The sequence below is a fragment of the Narcine bancroftii genome, chromosome 4 (assembly GCF_036971445.1).
Source record: "Narcine bancroftii isolate sNarBan1 chromosome 4, sNarBan1.hap1, whole genome shotgun sequence".
Lineage (NCBI taxonomy): Eukaryota > Metazoa > Chordata > Chondrichthyes > Torpediniformes > Narcinidae > Narcine > Narcine bancroftii.
The window spans coordinates 262063242-262080419 of record NC_091472.1 but is presented as its reverse complement, the minus strand read 5'-3'; the positions used below and the strand labels follow the sequence as shown (position 1 = coordinate 262080419).

At 39.0% G+C, this 17178-nt stretch overlaps 1 protein-coding gene across 5 annotated transcripts in view; it reads left to right on the top strand.

Moving 5' to 3' along the window:
• LOC138761905 (contactin-associated protein-like 5) overlaps positions 1-17178 on the top strand; it is an 857011-nt gene that overhangs the window by 87904 nt on the left and 751929 nt on the right. For all 5 annotated transcript variants that reach the window (XM_069934856.1, XM_069934855.1, XM_069934854.1 and 2 more), the window contains exon 2: positions 10100-10210. In XM_069934856.1, coding sequence (XP_069790957.1) covers positions 10100-10210 — 111 coding nt within the window. The remainder of the gene's footprint in view (positions 1-10099; positions 10211-17178) is intronic.

The window sequence follows — 17178 nt, the reverse complement described above, 5'->3', positions numbered from 1 at the left end:
TTTTAAGTCTGTGGGAATTTACATTCATGACTTATTCAACTGTGTCAGATACAAGTTAATGAGTTTCTTGTTTGTTTGAAAAATGTGATAATTTTGTTGATTTGTGTTACTTTATTATTGGATGGAAGGAAATGGGGAAATACACACAAATCCAATTTAGGTTTTAAACACATAACATAATGTTATACAAAACTCAGTGTGGAAAATATTGATCTATACAAATGGTTCCAAAATAAAAGGTATTGCAAAATAAAAGTCAGAAAGCAGTTTGGTTCAGAAGAATTAGTTGTTTAAGGTAACTGGAGCAATAAACAAGTGTGAAATAATTAGTATGTTAATAAGATTTCACAAGATAACATTTGAACTAAATTGGGAGTTTTTGTTGATGCATCAATTACGTTCTTTGTCAAATGCTTAGCTAAATTAAAATAAATAGGATTATGTGATACATTACAAGCAAATAATATAAATATGCAACCAGGAGAAAATGCACTTTTCTGATATTTGAATACAATGAGAACTACTGTCATCTGTGCAATATCAAGTTAAATTTTGAAGGAAAGATGAACCATCTCTGAATCAAGACATTTAGTGTTGGTATAAGAACATTAGAAATTGAAAAACGAATAGACCATTGAGCCCCCATTTACCTTCTCCACCTTCATGGTTAGTCTTCAGTAAAGGCACAACACTGCAGCAACTCAGCAAGTCGAACACTGTCTTTTATATGGCAAAGATAATGTTTCGGTCTTGAGTCCTGATATCTACTCTTTCTTCTTCTTTGGTTGGCTTCGGGGACGAAGATTTATGGAGGGGTATGTCCACGTACATTGATATGTACTATCAATGACTCTAAAGACTGAGTGCGGAATGATAGGCTTGAATACACATTAGATTTCAGCTGGTCCAACTCCATGTGCTCGAATGAATGGAAGGGGGCTGGGAGATCAACCTTTATGGCCAGATCACAGAGGGAAGGGTTACATGGGGTCGAGTCATCAGTGTGTGGGCCAGCCACTTCTACACAAAGCAACAACAGTATATACATATCATCACAAGACCTTCATCAAGATATATTATGTCTGGGGGCAAAAAGAGAAAAAAATATATACTTATGGTTAGACTTCGTATCAGCATCAATTTTTCACATAAATCCTATATCCTCAATTCAAGAGTATATCTAAACAATAAACTTAATGACTGAATCTCTACCACTCTCTTGGGGAGAGAATTCCAAGAACTCACTACTTTATGAGTTTACATTTTATATTCCTTTCAGTTTCCATTCTGAATGATTTTTTTTTTGCGACTCTGATATTTGACTCTGGGTATCCCAATGAAAGCAAATGTCACTTTCCATCCTGCTAAGACACATAAGAATGTTGTGCATTTCAATGAAATCACCACTATTCTCAACCAGCCATTCTCAACATTTTATTTTGGCTTTGGTCTCCTTGGGACTTCTGCTGAAATTTTATGGGTCCCCTTCACTGCAAAGCAGTTTAGTTGGTTTCTTCTGTACATCTCCCTACCAACTGAATAAAATACATCAAAAATATTTTATCATTACGGTCTGTGGGGCCCCCTCTTAAATGTGATGTGGCCCCCAAAGGTGGGGGGGTGGGGTGCCCATTGAGAATGCCTATTCTAAACTTGATAGCTGAGCTTGCTTACTCTTACCTCAAATCCCATCCCTTGAATCAATTAGATTAATTTACATTTAGCTCCTGTTGTTCGGGTTTGTGTGATATTTATCCCAGGTTAAAAACCAGGCCTAAGTTGAAGTACAAAGCACATGTTTATTTCGGGGATGCAAACGGGACAACAGGGCCAATATGTTAGGCAGACCTCTACACACATACACATACAATACGCAGGGGGTAAATATATTACTTCAGATAGTGAGGGAGGAACTGACAGAAGACTGGGGAAATTACATGAACATACACATTCAACAGTTAGGATCAAGGTGATACTATGTGCCCCCACCCCTTGACCGGTACGGACATGGTTCTTGTTACCTGACCTTGGGACTCACCCCAACCCAGTGTGAAAGGTGCTACGCGGAGTCAGAACAAAGGGGCATGTAGTCCTTTATAGTTCTGCAGGCAGTACTGGGGGCCCAATCATTCAGGGCAGGTTGGGCCCCGTTGGCTGCTGTGGCCAATGTCTCAAAGCCAAGTACAGGAGCTCAGCAGGGGTCAGCCAAGGTGATTCACCTGGGCCAACTGGGTGAAGGTCAGAGTGGAGTCTGGGCAGGCTGTCTGGACTGCAGCACCTGGTGATTTAGGTGGGCCAATCGCAAGAGTCACCTTGATGGCTTGGGGTGAGTCTTTGACCTTGATTGGCAGGTAGTATGTCTTCTGAACAGGAGCGCAGCAGTACAACCAAGTGCCTGTCCATTACACCTCCCTCAATTGCAAGTGTATCCTTCCTAAGGTTTAGAAATCTGTACACACTTGTCCAGATGTGGTCATGTCTGAGTACAATAGTGAACAAGAATTTTAGGTTGGAAAATGTGGAGTTTGTCTGAATAGAACTGAGAACCACCAAGGACAGAATGTGTTAATGGTAGTTTTAAACAGATCCTGTTCCCTATATTAACACGAGTGTTTATCCCAAATTATAGTGCAGTTGTGTTCATAAGTAACAAATTTATTATTTCCATAAGTAATAAAACTGTGGAATTCTTTAACATTTTCCCTCAACAACCTTCTGTGTAAACAAAGTTAAATATAGATAGAAACTTGAAAGATATGAGGGGAAAACATGCATGTCATATTGAATGATGGTACAGGTTTGAAGGACCATATGGTCTTCTCCTAATTCTATTGTTTTGCAATGAAAATAAACATTGATTATCTTCATAAAGCTTCCACCAATGCATATTAACTTTCAGTGATTTGTGAACAAGACTATCCATGTCCCTCTGAAACCCAACACTTTTTAATCACATCATTTAAAAAAAATCTAACTTTCCCTTTCTTTCTAATGAGATCTTCAAAACCATAAATTCATAATTAATTCAAATGTACCAGGTCATCAACAAGTACACAAGACAGTTTCTTTCACTTTGTTTGAGTTCCCCATTTCAAAACAATTTGTCACTTCTCTTTACCTCAAGCCCATCAATTCATTAAATAGACTACAAATGCCTGATAACATGTCTCTTTATGAGAAGAATTTGATGATTATGGGGAATGTATCTGCAGTAGAATGGGTATTGGGTGAGCTACCTAAGAAGAAAAGGAGTCAATTATTACAATGGGTAAGAATAGAGCTATTGCAGAGGGGTAAATTGGTTGAAGAGCTGTTCATTTTACACACACATTATTTTATATATATATATATATATATATATATATATAATTTTAATGATATTCTTTAAAATAAATGAAATTTACATGTTGGGATTATTTACTTGGATACAGGATACTGTTCATCAATCTCACAGCAGATGGGGGGGAAAAGCTGTTTCCCAGTCTGGCAGTCATGATTTTGATGCTCCTGTATGGCAGATACTGTGTGCTGGATGGAAAAGATCTTCTATAATTCTTTGAGCCATATTTAAGCAACGGTCCATTCGTCTTTGACCAGTGATCTTCTTGGCCATTTTGATGATTTTCTGCATTGATTCCTGGTCCAATGCTTTGCATCCAGTCGAGAACCCATTGAGGTAGTTAGACAGGACATACTCAAATGTACTTCTGCTAAATGCCATCAAGATGGAGACCAGTAGCCTTTCCCTCCTCAACCTCCATGTGAAATGAATGCACTACTGCTTCTCACTGACTAACGAAGTGTTGTGTGTCCAGGATAGATCATCCTTTTTATGGACACTAAGGAATTAGATATAGATTAAGAAATATAATGAGATGGTATAGAGATTGACCTTTCAGAATTACATGATTCCATATTAAAAACTATGATCTCTTCATGTGGCAAAAAACACATTAACCTGTTCATGCTAGATCAGTGGTTTCAAACTTTTTATTTCCACTCACATACCATAGGTGCTCTGTGATTAGTAAGGGATTAATTAAGATGGTCTATGAGTGAAAAGAAAATGTTTGAAAATCACTGTTTTAATCGTACCTAATTGACTTGTTATGTGTACGGTTTGATAACTCTAAAGAAAATGGGCTATTGACAATTTTTATAAAGCAAAATATTTCAGTAATCATTGGGTCTAGAGCAGTGCTTCTCAACCTTCCCTTCCCACTCACATACCACCTTAAGTAACCCCTTACTAATCACAGAGCATTGGGATTACTTAAAGTGTTAAAGATTTAAAAAAAGTTCCATTATTGTCACATAATACTACATTTTGAATGCAATAACATGAAATTCTTTGACTTTTATCAACCCTAAGGCAGCAGAGAATCGCCACTTTGTCCAGCACCCATCATAGAAAACTACAGCACCTGGTATTCCTAAGCAGGCTCCCCTCCTAGGAATGACAAGGCCTGTGACTGCTCAGCTTTCGAGATCAATCTTGTGTATTCAGGCTATTAGGCTTTTAGGTATGTGAGTAGGGAAAAAAAAGTTTTAAAACCACTGAAATACATGAATAGATTTGTTGACACATTGAATACTTTATAAAAAAAAAGTTACATTCATTTATAATTCATTTGGGTAATGAACAACCAAATTACATGATCATTGCATTCTCCTTTTTCATCTTATCCACACCCTTGTTACTTCCTCTCTCCTTTCAGTCTACCCAGATCCTCTCATATAACCACTCATTTTTCATAATGTCTTTCCCACAATCAAGTTACCTAGTTCCTTTTTCTCTTCCCAAGCTGGATTCATCTTCCTAAAACAGCAGAGCCCTCCCTATCTAGTTTCATTCATCATCCTCCTTCTTCAACATCATCGGCAATCTTTTGTTAGCTCCACATCACCTCCCAGTCTCTATCACTATTTTCATCTTCCCACCCCATCTGGGGTCCACCTGTGCATCAACCCCTCCTCGCATCCAAAGGTCACCACCTTTGGCCTTGCCCCTTCCCCTCAACTCTTTAGTCTGGTTCTTGACCCCACCCTCCCCCTTTTACACTGTCGGTTGTCTTCCAGTAACTCCATTATCTGCTTGGTACAAAATTGAGATGCTCTGATGCTAAATTCTAAATTATTTCAAATCTTATTTATGTTCTTTTTGTTGTTTGGTGCCACTGGAAAGGATGTGGATGATGTCAATCAGGATATTACTCCTAGTTTCTATGTTTCTATTCCTTTGTATATATTCCATCATATTCCTTGCTTGCTGAATTCCTACAAATAGATCTGTGTTTGTCTTGAGAACTTGATTCATTATCATTACTAGTCCACACTTAATACAGTTAAAATTAGTTTGGGATTTCACAGATCCATATCTTGGCATGACTAATTTCATTATATTTTAATGGTTGGTGAAGAATTCCAAGATGTCCTTGCTCATTTTCACTCTGTAACTTTATTTTCCCTCTTGAGAAGTTTTTGATCTTTTGTGTGCTGGGCTTGAATTTTTCATTAAATTCTTATAATATCTAATAAAATTATTTTAGTTTCATGTGGGTAAATGTGTTTGTTTGTTTTCCTGAAACTCTAAAGTAATTATCCCACTATTAATCCTCATTTTTTAAATCAAGTGTGGAAATAAAATGTAGAAAAATGTAACTGAGCCTTCTTTTTCCCTAAGTTTGCTCATTCTATTTAGTTGTTGAGATATATTACCTTTTTAAGACCTTATAGAGTGGAGAGCAAGAATTCAAGAACACATTCTTCACATATTTGCAATCAACCTACTTCAAAATTGTGATATTAGAAAGTAATTGCTTCCTTTATTTTTTCTAGCTCTTGGTCATGCAACACTGCTGCTTAAATATAATTTGTGATATCCTCCCAGGCAATTTTCCCAGATAATATCACAACCATTGACTATTATGTGTGATCAGTGGGTGTATTAATGAACTGATAAACACAAAGCTGAAACATCTCATTTTGTAATAATCTGTACTCAAAAAGTAGTTTGATGACATGGTAACAAGAAAATCATTCAGCTTCTGTGATGGTCCCATAATTCAATATCTAGATGTAGATTTGCACCATAGTTCAATAATTCCAATGTGATTTTGGTATCAAACTTTTGAATTTTAACTCAGAGGAGCAACTGCAGTAAAATAATATGAGGTTAGCATAGCGATTTGCAAAACATTATTATAGCGCTATCGATCTGGGTTAAAATCCAGCACTGTCTGTAAGGAATTTGTATGTTCTCCCCATTACTGCATATTTTTCCTCCGCTAATCTGGTTTCCTCCCACCATGCAAAAACGTATGGGGCTTTTAAGTAGACTAGTATGCTGAAGGCTGGCTTAATAATCCAGACGCAAGAGTTCAAATCCATACACAAAAGACGGAATTTAAATGCGCCTAATTAAATATATTTTTAAAAATTCCGTACCAATCATCACAAAACCATCCATCCAATTGCCAATGTCCCAAAAGAGCATGATATGCCAATTTTAGTGTGTGAATTCAGACTTGCCTGCTCCAAAGAATAGTCAGTTCAGGTGACATTAGGAGAAGACAATAAACATCGACTTTGTCAGTGAATGAATAAGCAAAATGAAACTTCTAGACCATTAGTTTTTTTTTAAATATTTCAGCATTTTTGGTTTACGGTGCCAAATGAACAAAAGCACCACAGAATTAGGCTTCTCCCAGAACAATGGAATGATGCACGAGCTCAGTTTTGGAACAGCACATGTTAAAGTGCAATGAGGCTACTTTTTTTTGTTGTGCCTTAATTTATTTCAGTTAGTGGATGAGACAATTAGTAGTCCTGTATCAGATGAAATATATGACCATGATTGGTCTTGAAACCATAATCAGTGTGTGGACCGTAAGCCATCTGTCATGACAGAAGCTACATGTGTGAATATTTATGACTGCCAAACATCAATATTTTTAAACAAAATTGCTGTTGAATTCCTTTATAGTGTAGGAGGAAATGGGAGGGTTGTGATTTCTTCCCCCCCCCCCCATGTCTGATTCAGGTTGTTTGAGTCATCCTGGCTTCATAGGAATTACTTTGCTGATATCAATCAATGTTCTAACTTTCACCAACTGCTTATCCCTTCAGTGGAATCCTCTCCAAAAAAAAGCCTTTGCTCATTTCATCATTTCCATTCAATACGTTGATCAAAGTAGGTGGCCTCGATGAATCACACTAAGGAGAAGAGGTGGAAAATCTTGTGATATGGGGTGAGAGCAACAACCTGAGTCTTAATGTGGATGAGGCAAAGGAGATGATTCAAGGCAACCAGGATCGGCCACCCATCAATAATTCTGCAGTGGAGAGAGTGGAGAGCACCAATTTCCTTGGAATCCACTTAACTACTAGCCTATCATGGACACACAACATCTCATCACTTGTTAGGAAGGCACCACAGCAACTGCAGTTCCTGTGACAGTCTTCTACCAGAGCTCTATCAAGAGCATACTGGCCGACTACATCACAGTGTGATACGGCTGCTGCAGAGAAATGGATCGGAGACCAATCTACGGGACTATAGAAGTGGCAGAGAGGATCACTCCCTCCACATTACCAACTTGTCCTACCAGGATTGTTGCCTGAAGAAGCCCACAAAATTATTGAGGGCCCCTTCTACCCTGTATACAGCATCTTTTAATTGCAACCATTGGGAAAGAGATACAGGAGTGTCAGAGCCAGTACCGCCAGGCTGAGAAATAGCTTCTTTCCACAGACAGTGGGAATGCTGAATGACCAAGGGAACTGCTCATATTAACCATCTGAGACTCTCATATTCTCAAAACAATATTTATTTATTTGTACAAATGAATTGCTGTCCTGCAGATGTATTATTTGCTTTATGTAATGTTATGTCTGGTTGTGTATCTGCATATTTTGCATAAAGAGCCAGAGAACAGTATTTCATCAGGTTGTGCTTGTGCAATCAGATATTAATAAACTTGACATGACTTTATAAAGCAAGAAACATATTAAGCTTGGTCCGATGGTGGAGCATATTATCCCACCATAGAGTCATAATTTGCTGGACTCTCTACCCTGGTTTAACATCTTAGAGGAGGAACCAATTGAAGTCAGGGCATTTTTGTGATCAAAGTATGGGAAAATCCTAATGATTTGTTTTGATCCTTGCACACTTCTTGTTATCAAATGCTGGACAACTGAAAGATGGCTCTTTACCCATTCCTTCATCTGGGTTTAAAATGTTATGTGTGAGGGGTTGGTGGTGGGGGGAGTTGAGAATGAAACTACAGAAACTACATTAAAGCAAAAAATGCAGGAAACGCTCAGCAGGTCATTGGGCTCAGGTTTAAAATGTTGCTTTTATATCTTTATAGACATTCATGACCTGCTGAGTCCCCTCTAGCATTTATGTGTTTTTACATTCAGTAATAGCTTGCTTTAGTCCCTACAAAATTTGAGGAAGACTTGCCTTGCCCTATCAGAGATATTTTCTTTGTCACACCCATCTACCCCTCCATGTTCACTAATGTCTAAACTAATGTGTTCTCTTATTCCCATTTCCAATGAAAGGGTCTTGGAGCTTGGAGCTGAAGCATAAACTGCTTTTCTTTTCATACTGCCCAACCTGCTGAATGTTTCCAGCATTTTCTGCTTCATCTTAGATTTCTGGATCTGCAGTTTTTTTTTATTTTCAAAGAACCAGCAGCACTTCATCCCCTGGCAGGGCATTTTGTAGCCTCCCAGACTCATATCAGTTCAGCAGTTTCCAATAGTTTTTTGTTTATTCTGCTCATCCCAAACACTTGTTTCTTCATGTGTCCCTTTACCTTCTGTTGTAGATTCTTTTGTCATTAAAATTCCTTTCACAGGCCTTCACTGCCTCTCTTCCGCCAGATCTCTCATCTCAATTTATCTTCCATTCTCATCAATCTCCCTGCATTTCAGCCGCCCCATTTTACTTAGTTCTGAGTCTAAGGCAAGGGGGTATATCTGAGATGGAAAGAAATGTATTCTCTGGGGGTTGCTGAACCTGTGGAATTCTGTAGCACACTAAATCTTTTAAAAGTTCAGTGGCCTCCAGACAGACACTTGAATATGCTGGAGATAGAAGAGTATGTATCATAATAAGGAAACAAGTTTATTGTAATATCTATAAAAATCTAGGGGTCATCTCAGTGACCTTGTATATAAAGCAGTCCAGAGCTACAGTCTAGCCTTCCAGGTTCATCTTGCAGAGAGACAAGACCTCTTAGTCTACATATTAGTTTATTAAAACTGTCTTATACTCGCACTGCTGGTGTGGTTATTGTCAGTACACAGGCTTTTACCTCTGAGGTTTTGTGAGGCAAGAGCAAGATGACATGGGTTAAGGGTGAAAGGTGAAATGTTCAAAGGGAACATCATGGGGAACTTCTTCCCGCAGAGAATGGTGAGTGTGTGGAACAAGCTGCCAGCTGAAGTCCTGAATGTTGGTGTTATTTTGACATTTAGGAAACAGTTCTTGAATCTAGGGGTGCTGAACTTCAGGTTGCTGTACCCTCTGGCCAATGGTAGTGTGTGAAGAGGGTGTGACCAGAAATTATTTTAATTTGGCATCATGTTCAGCGCAGATATTATGGGTTAGTGGGCTAGTTCCTGAACTAAACTGTTTGATGCTCCATGTTCTTCATTCAAAATACTGTTCTTGGGGATAAAGGGATTGAATGATATGGGAAGAAAATTGGGACAGAGGAATGAATTTGAATGGAAGTCAGCTCAGAATCCTGTTTTTATTTAGTTTCTATGAAGTGTTAAATATTTCTTTCTCCACAGCTGATTGAGATATTTAGTCTTTCAAGCTTTTATGTTCATATTCCAGTGTGGCTGCATTTGCAGTGATTTGCTTTGCAGTGATTGCAGAGATTTGGATTGCTCTTATATGTTAAGGAGCTTAGTTCAACAAATTGCACATATTTTTGTTCACAGCTTGTTAGCAATTTCAGCTTGGCAATCTTCTGCATATCCAGAGTCTCAGTTAGAATTATGTGCCGCACGTAAATAGCGGAAGCATATTGTGCAGCTAATTGATTTAATTGTAACGCTTTTCTTCATCTGGCAGATGACTGTGATGATCACTTGGTGTCTGATTTGCCTCAGCTGGTGTTCGATTCCACCTCCGAGTTGTCTAGCAGTCACAACCCTGGCTTTGCAAAGCTGAACAGGAGAGATGGTAAGACATAGTCCAGTGATCAAAAACTATTCATGTAAAAAAAAGGCGTATGTTCATTTTTGTCAGTTTAATAAGTTCAAAAGTTGCAGTGCTAGAACCTTTCCTTCAAGCCATGCATGGAACAGTTAGATTATGTGCTCCTTTCTTCTGAAGTCCTATTTTCTATTTGTTTATATTTCCTTGTGACATTGGAGCCTTGAAGCCTGTTAAGTTTATGTAGGTCACAGAATTATCCATTCCCCCACTATTTCCCTTTGATCGAATCTCCATGCATTCCTCTCTCAAGTACTCTTGGGGAAATTTATAATGGCTGATTACTCCCAACAACTCGCAGGTGTTGGAATGTAGGGGATAACTGTGACACCCAGAGAAACCCCTCATGGTCAAAGTGAGAATATGCAAACTCCACAGAGGTAGAATCAGAGATGAACAGGAAAATATGTAGATGTTTGGGTCTAATGCGCTACACAACTCTGCTGGACAAACTCAGCAGGTTACAAGGCATCCATGGAATATTAAAAAAAGCATTCAGTGTTTTGTGCTTGAGCCCTCATCAGGTATGTGAAAAATCAAGCTGGTGTCTGAATAAAGAGGTGGGAGAAGGAGGAGAGTGCTATGTTTATTCCTTGAAGAAGAACAGGCTTGTGTGGTTTTAATGCTTATAGCAACTTTATTTTTTGTCCCGCTTGAACCCCCCCATGCACTCGACTTGTCATAGTCTACTTTTGCCCCTGCACAAATGGCACACATTGCCTATTGCGAAATGTAGTTCTTTATTATACACACATAATAACACAACGTTTCCCTTTTTAAATAAAATACAAGAAAAACAAGCACAAATACTGTGTCTACATAACAAGGGGATCTACATTCCGTGGCCAGTCAGTAGCTTTCATTCAGTCTCTCTGGTGGTTTAATGGTTCTTTTTGGTCTGGTATGTGCATTGCTTGCATTTGCTATGCTAGTATTTATGTTTTTCTGTGAACTCTGAACAACATGTTCCTTTTCTACATGTGCTGGCTCCTGTGGTGTACTGACAGGTGACGGGTCATGACCATGGGTTAGAGCTTATGGTCATATGTCCACACGGTTACTTCTCAGAGGTGTCCCTCCTTCTGTCTGGACCTGGTAGGAATGTGGATCTGTTTCTTCTTGCACATATCCTTGCATGGACCATGTGCCTGAATTATTTTTTTAAAGTTTTATTTAAAAGTTTTCCATACATGTAATCATAGCAAATCTAAAGTGTAATAATCAAATATTAATGTAAAGTCCCTGACTTGATTATATAAACCCCAATCCCCTCCCCTAAACAAACCCCAAGAGAAAAAAGAAAAAGAAATGAAATGAAAATAAGAAAAGACATAGAAAAAGAATAAAGAAGGGCAAGAAAACAAGAATAGAAACCTGGTTACTGGAGGTCTTCTCACCACATGGCATTAGTCATTTATATCTTTTAATACAACCAATGAGGTTAGCGAGGTTTGGAGCTTATGGAAAAGGTCTATAACTATGTGCCTGAATTCTGATCTTGAATTTGCTCTTGAATTCCAGGCTTCAGGACTGGAAAGCTTTTCACAGTCTTGTCTTGACACTGTTTCCGATTTACCTTCTCTTCCACTTTAGCCTGTTTGACCTTTAGGTGTCAACAGATTTTCAGCTTTGGATGGTTGTTACGTATATGTCGACCCATCAGCATTTGGGCAGGAGAAAGGCCATTCTGCAGTGGTGCACTTCTATGAATCATTAGTCTACTGTAGAAATCCTCTCGTCCATCATGCACTTTCTTTATGAGGATCTTCATCTCCTTGACAAAACCCTCTGCTGGGCCATTAGACGTTGGGTGATGTGGGCTTGAAGTTGTATGTCGAAACCCCCAGAGGACTCAAATTCACTGCTCAAAATTTGTGGACCATTCCTTCATAAGGAACTCCATGCCTCAAAAACACGTTTTTCATGAAAGTAATAACTGCTTTGCTGGATGTTGACTGCAGTGTTGTTACTTCTGGGTAATTGGAAAAAAATAGTCTGTTACTACTACATGACTCTTCCCATTACAGTCAAACAAATGTACTCCAACCTTGAAGTACTGTCTGTATGGTACAGGATGTGGTGTAAGTGATTCTGCTTGCTGCTTTGGTCTATATGTAAAAGATTTTATATTAAATCACACAGAAACGACAAACATTAAGGAAAGGAACCACTGTTTATGTTGACTGATACAAGATTTATTAGCCTTAATGATAGACAATTGCCATTAATATAAATGGAAAGGAGCCACTGCTTCATGTTGACTGGTAGATGTGTTAGCCTTACAGACAGATAATTACCATTCATATAAATAGAAAGGAAGTCACTGCCATGTGGAGACTGATAAGCAAACTGTTAGCCTTATTACTATTCATATAAACAAATGCAGAAATTTCATGCAGGAATATCAGATGCTAAGAGAAACTTTAGAAAGAGAGAGAGAGAGAGAGAGAGAGAGAGAGAGAGAGAGTGTGTGTGTGTGTGTGTGTGTGTGTGTGCACACGTGTGTATGTATTTACCCTTCAGATAAATAATTAGCATTGGATAATTAGATCGAAACCAAAGCTACACAGAAACAAAGATGTTTGATATATATATTTTATTAGAAACAAACCCTCGAGACATTACCTCAAATGTTTAAACAGGATTAATTGAAAAAGTGATTAACTATTTGACATCAATGACTTACATTCCTAGCAAAGAACTACAAAGACAGATGCTAAGAAGGAACAGGAATAATCAATTTTAAGCCACCTGTTTAACAGCTTGTGAGAAATGTACCGCCAAAAATAACCATTAAGGTGTACCAAAATACTGTGTACTTCGAGTGAGGTTCAGTGCAAAGAAAGGGTAACATCATCTACTCTTTGTATCCCTCACTCCCGCTAGTGTATTGTAATAAACTTGGTTGCATGTTTCGTGGTTCTGTCATGTATTTTCTGTTCTTACAGCATGTGCCATCTATCATATATCTGTAAGGCATATTTCGCATGAAGCAGTGGTGTGGCTTATGACTTGGTTCAGTCTTGTCCAGTATGAGCTCTATGTTTCCATTTTTCCTCTCCAAGATATCCTTCGTGTATCTTCTGGAGATTTTTCTTGTATAACAACACTGGAAACACAAACCTGTTCCCTTTGAAGACTATTTCTTTCACAACTGACAGTTCATCTCATGCATAATAATCCCAAATACCCATTGGACAGTCATTCTTAGCTGCCGGCCATCCTTTTGATATTGTATCTTTGAGCTCTTTCATTAGGCCATTTCGTCTGGGCTCCACCTGGAGGATGGCTATAAAAGCAGATCTAAAACTTAAAACTTGCTTTTACAACAGCAGCCCTAAAAGGCTGCTCCAGCATCCCATTTATATCCAGAGGTGCCTTGAGATGCCCTCCCGAGCTGATGGAGGCAGGGCAACTGGTGCCATAGTGACACCAGTCATAGATACACAGCAGAGCATTGGCCATCTTCCCTACCCATAAATCCCCAACACAGAGGGAAGATGGCCATTGCTCTGCTGCGTTTTGAGCCTCAGAGAGTGGTCCTGAAGGCTGAAACGACCAGATGTGGCTGTCTCAACCCATACTGGCTGCCCCCTGAGGGCTCCCACCAACTCCAACGGCTCTCGCTGCTCCGTCGACTCCTGCTGTCCTGACGGCCCCCGCTGATGGCTCCTGCTGCCCCACTAACCACCCCCCCTACCCTGCTAGCCCCCACTGACAGCTCTCAATGCACTGACGGCTCCCGCCTGCCATCCCTGCCTTGGAGGGAGAGGGGTGAGTGGGGAAATAGGTTATAGGCTGACGGCATCATCAGCCCATCCCTAATCAGCCGCTTGCAGCCGCTATACATTCAGGAGGTGCTGTAATACAGTTATTACAGTTCAGACTTCAGCCCACAATGCTTTGCTGACCTCTAGAAACCTATTCCTTGATCAGTCTAACCCTTCACTCCCTCGTAGTCAATAACTCTTCATTTTCCATGTGCTTCTTTGAGAGTCTATTGTATCAGCCTCAACCACTATTCCTAGCAGTGCATTCAGGTACAGACTCTGCATAAAGACATACCTCTGACATATTCCCTAAACTTTCCTCCACTCACCTTAAACTAATGTCCTTTTGTATTGGGCATTACCAATTATCAATGCCCCTCATAAACTTATACACTGTTATTAAATTGCCATTCAGGCTTTGTTGATTCAAAGAGAAAAAATTCCTAACCCACTCAATCTTCCCTTCAGTTTCCTCTCACTGTTAATCAATCACAATAGAATTCCAAAAATCCTGACTGTTCAGGGATTGGGTTGGTCTAAATTTTCAGATTTTCCGGATTATCAGGCAGCCCTTTTTAAAATTCATATTTAAAGAGGAATAAAGAAGAGATGAACAGGTAAATTTTGATAGTTTATTCATTAGCAAATACAGCATGCTTCATTTATCAAAATGAACAATTTTAAATGAAAATAAAGTCAACACTTGATTAAAAATGTAAAACTTTTCACAAAAAATTAGTATGTAATACTTGAAATTAAGTTTAGTCATGAACATTAACTGGAAAGTGTAGGGCACCAAATTATAACGTTGTCACAGTTTGATTGTGCATTTCACAATAGCTGTGCACCTGTGGGGCTTACACATGCACACAAAAGCCCACTAAATTTAAAATGTTTGAATGTTTTCGAAACATCTGGATTCTCAGATGGTCTTGGTTTCTGGCCTCCAGGCTTTTAGACTTTGACTGCATTAGGTATTGCCCTTAGGGTGAAAGCAAGTGGTAAAATCATAGAAACTGGGTTGGGTGGAAGGAAAATGTGAGAAGAATAAAAATAGGTCCCTATAAATGGTTTGCAACAGTTGCAAACACATTTGTGCATGTGATCTGATTTTTGACTTCAAACAGATGTCAATCTCTTCCTCTGTGCAATCTGCAGATTTGGTCATTTTACACAATGATTCAAAGCAATTAATGCAAATGAGAAACAATGAAGTACTTGAGTGAATACGTTTCACAAAGTAATTTATTGCATGAATCACTTTTGAGAGGTTTTAATGTGAATGGAACTGGATTAAGAATAGCAAACCATTCAGAAGTCTGTTTTTGTTTTCTATAACTTTGAGGTAATTTGTGTTTATCTCACCATTATTTTTTTTGAAGCAGAGATTGATGGGTTCTTGATTAGCCAGGACATCAAAGTTATGCCGAGAAAGCCGAGCATTTGGGATGAGTGGCAAAATTGATCAGATCATGATTAAGTGGAGGACAAAATCGATGGGCTGAATTGTGTCTTTCTGCTCCTTTGCCCAACTGCTCACAGTAACTATTCCAGTTCGAGGAGCAATTGAGACAGCCTCGACAAGCAAGGGGCTGAACAATTTCAAGTCAAGACGTTTAAAGGCTATAAAATAGAGTTACGTAATTTTTTTTAAAAAGCAATAAAAGCACCTGAAGATGCAGGCTAATGATTGAAGAATTTACAATAATGTTCTCTTGAAAACAGCTGTGTCACCTTCTCCAGGGGCTGGTGGGCATCTCCTGCTGTTTTAGAAATTGTACATCATTATCCATTCTTATTACTCCGAAACCCTGTGTTCTTCGTATCTGGTGATTTAGGACCAGGGAATATAGAGCATAGAACAGTACAGCACGGTCTTCAATCCACTGAGCCCACACCAACCATCAATCATCTTTTCATACCAATCCCATTTTGTTTTCTCTGTATTCCCATCAATTCCTCCTGGTTTCTACTATTCATCTAAAACAAAACCTACAGGGCTATAGGTTAATTTAGATGTTATTGGGCGGCATGGGAGTAAATGGATGGAATCGGCTTCTACTGCGCTGGGAATAGAATTTAAATTTAAAAAATCTAACTACTTGCTGCGATTTACAGGAGTTAATTAACCTACCACCCAACACATCTTTGGGATGTGGAGGAAACTGGAACACAGGAAGAAATCCACAGTCACAGAGAGGACATGCAAGCTTCATCCAGAGGCCATGGGAGGTTGGGACTGAATGTGGGTCTCTGGAGCTGTGAGACAACTGCTCTTGCAGACGTACCATTGTGTGATATAATTGTAGGTTTGGGCATAAAATTATAGTGACGATTAACCAACTGCCTCCTTTATTCAGCGCCAAATGGAGGTCGACAACAACTACCTGAAATGGTCATACTTGTAAATAATGGATAAATTAAACTCTACATTGTGTGTAAATTTGGTCTCACTGAAGTCAATGGAAACAGAGGAAGAGAGATGAGCACTGTTAAGTGTCACCAGCAAATTTCTACATCCTGATACCACTACAAGCATGGTTCCACTTGAGAATCTACTGGACATGCTCCTAATTTTCTGTGGCTTTGATTGTGCCTGAGGCAGAGGATTAAATCCCTTGAAGGCAGCCTTAGAAAGGTGGAATGGTGGCATTTTAGGGGGCACTTCTGGCTCAGAGCTCCAGTTCAGGTCTGTCCTCTGGTGTCACGCTATTGGCCCATTCTTCGTGTGACTGCGTGGATTTCCTTCACATCCTCTGGTTTTCTCCCACAACTCAGAAACATGGTGATTGCTAAGCTAATTGATCACTATAAATCACCCTGGATAATGGGAAAATCAGTGCCTGTTGATGAGCATACATGAGATAATAGGTTACGGGGAAAGAAGCAGAGAGAGAAATGTTCTTGGTGGGATTATTCAAAGTCAGCACAGTCTTAATGAGCTGAATGAGTTTTGATGTCAAAAGGAAATATGAAAAATGAGGAGATGCAAGCTCTTTGAGACTTGGTCGAGCTTCTTTTAAGATATTTCTCCACAGCATTGTTCTTGAAATATCATTGCCTTGGTGAAAAGCTATGGGGAATCCAATAGTATTCAAGTGCTGTAATTAGGAGCAAGTTCAAATCATGCAGGAACCACATGTCGGGTCTCTGCCCATCATGGGA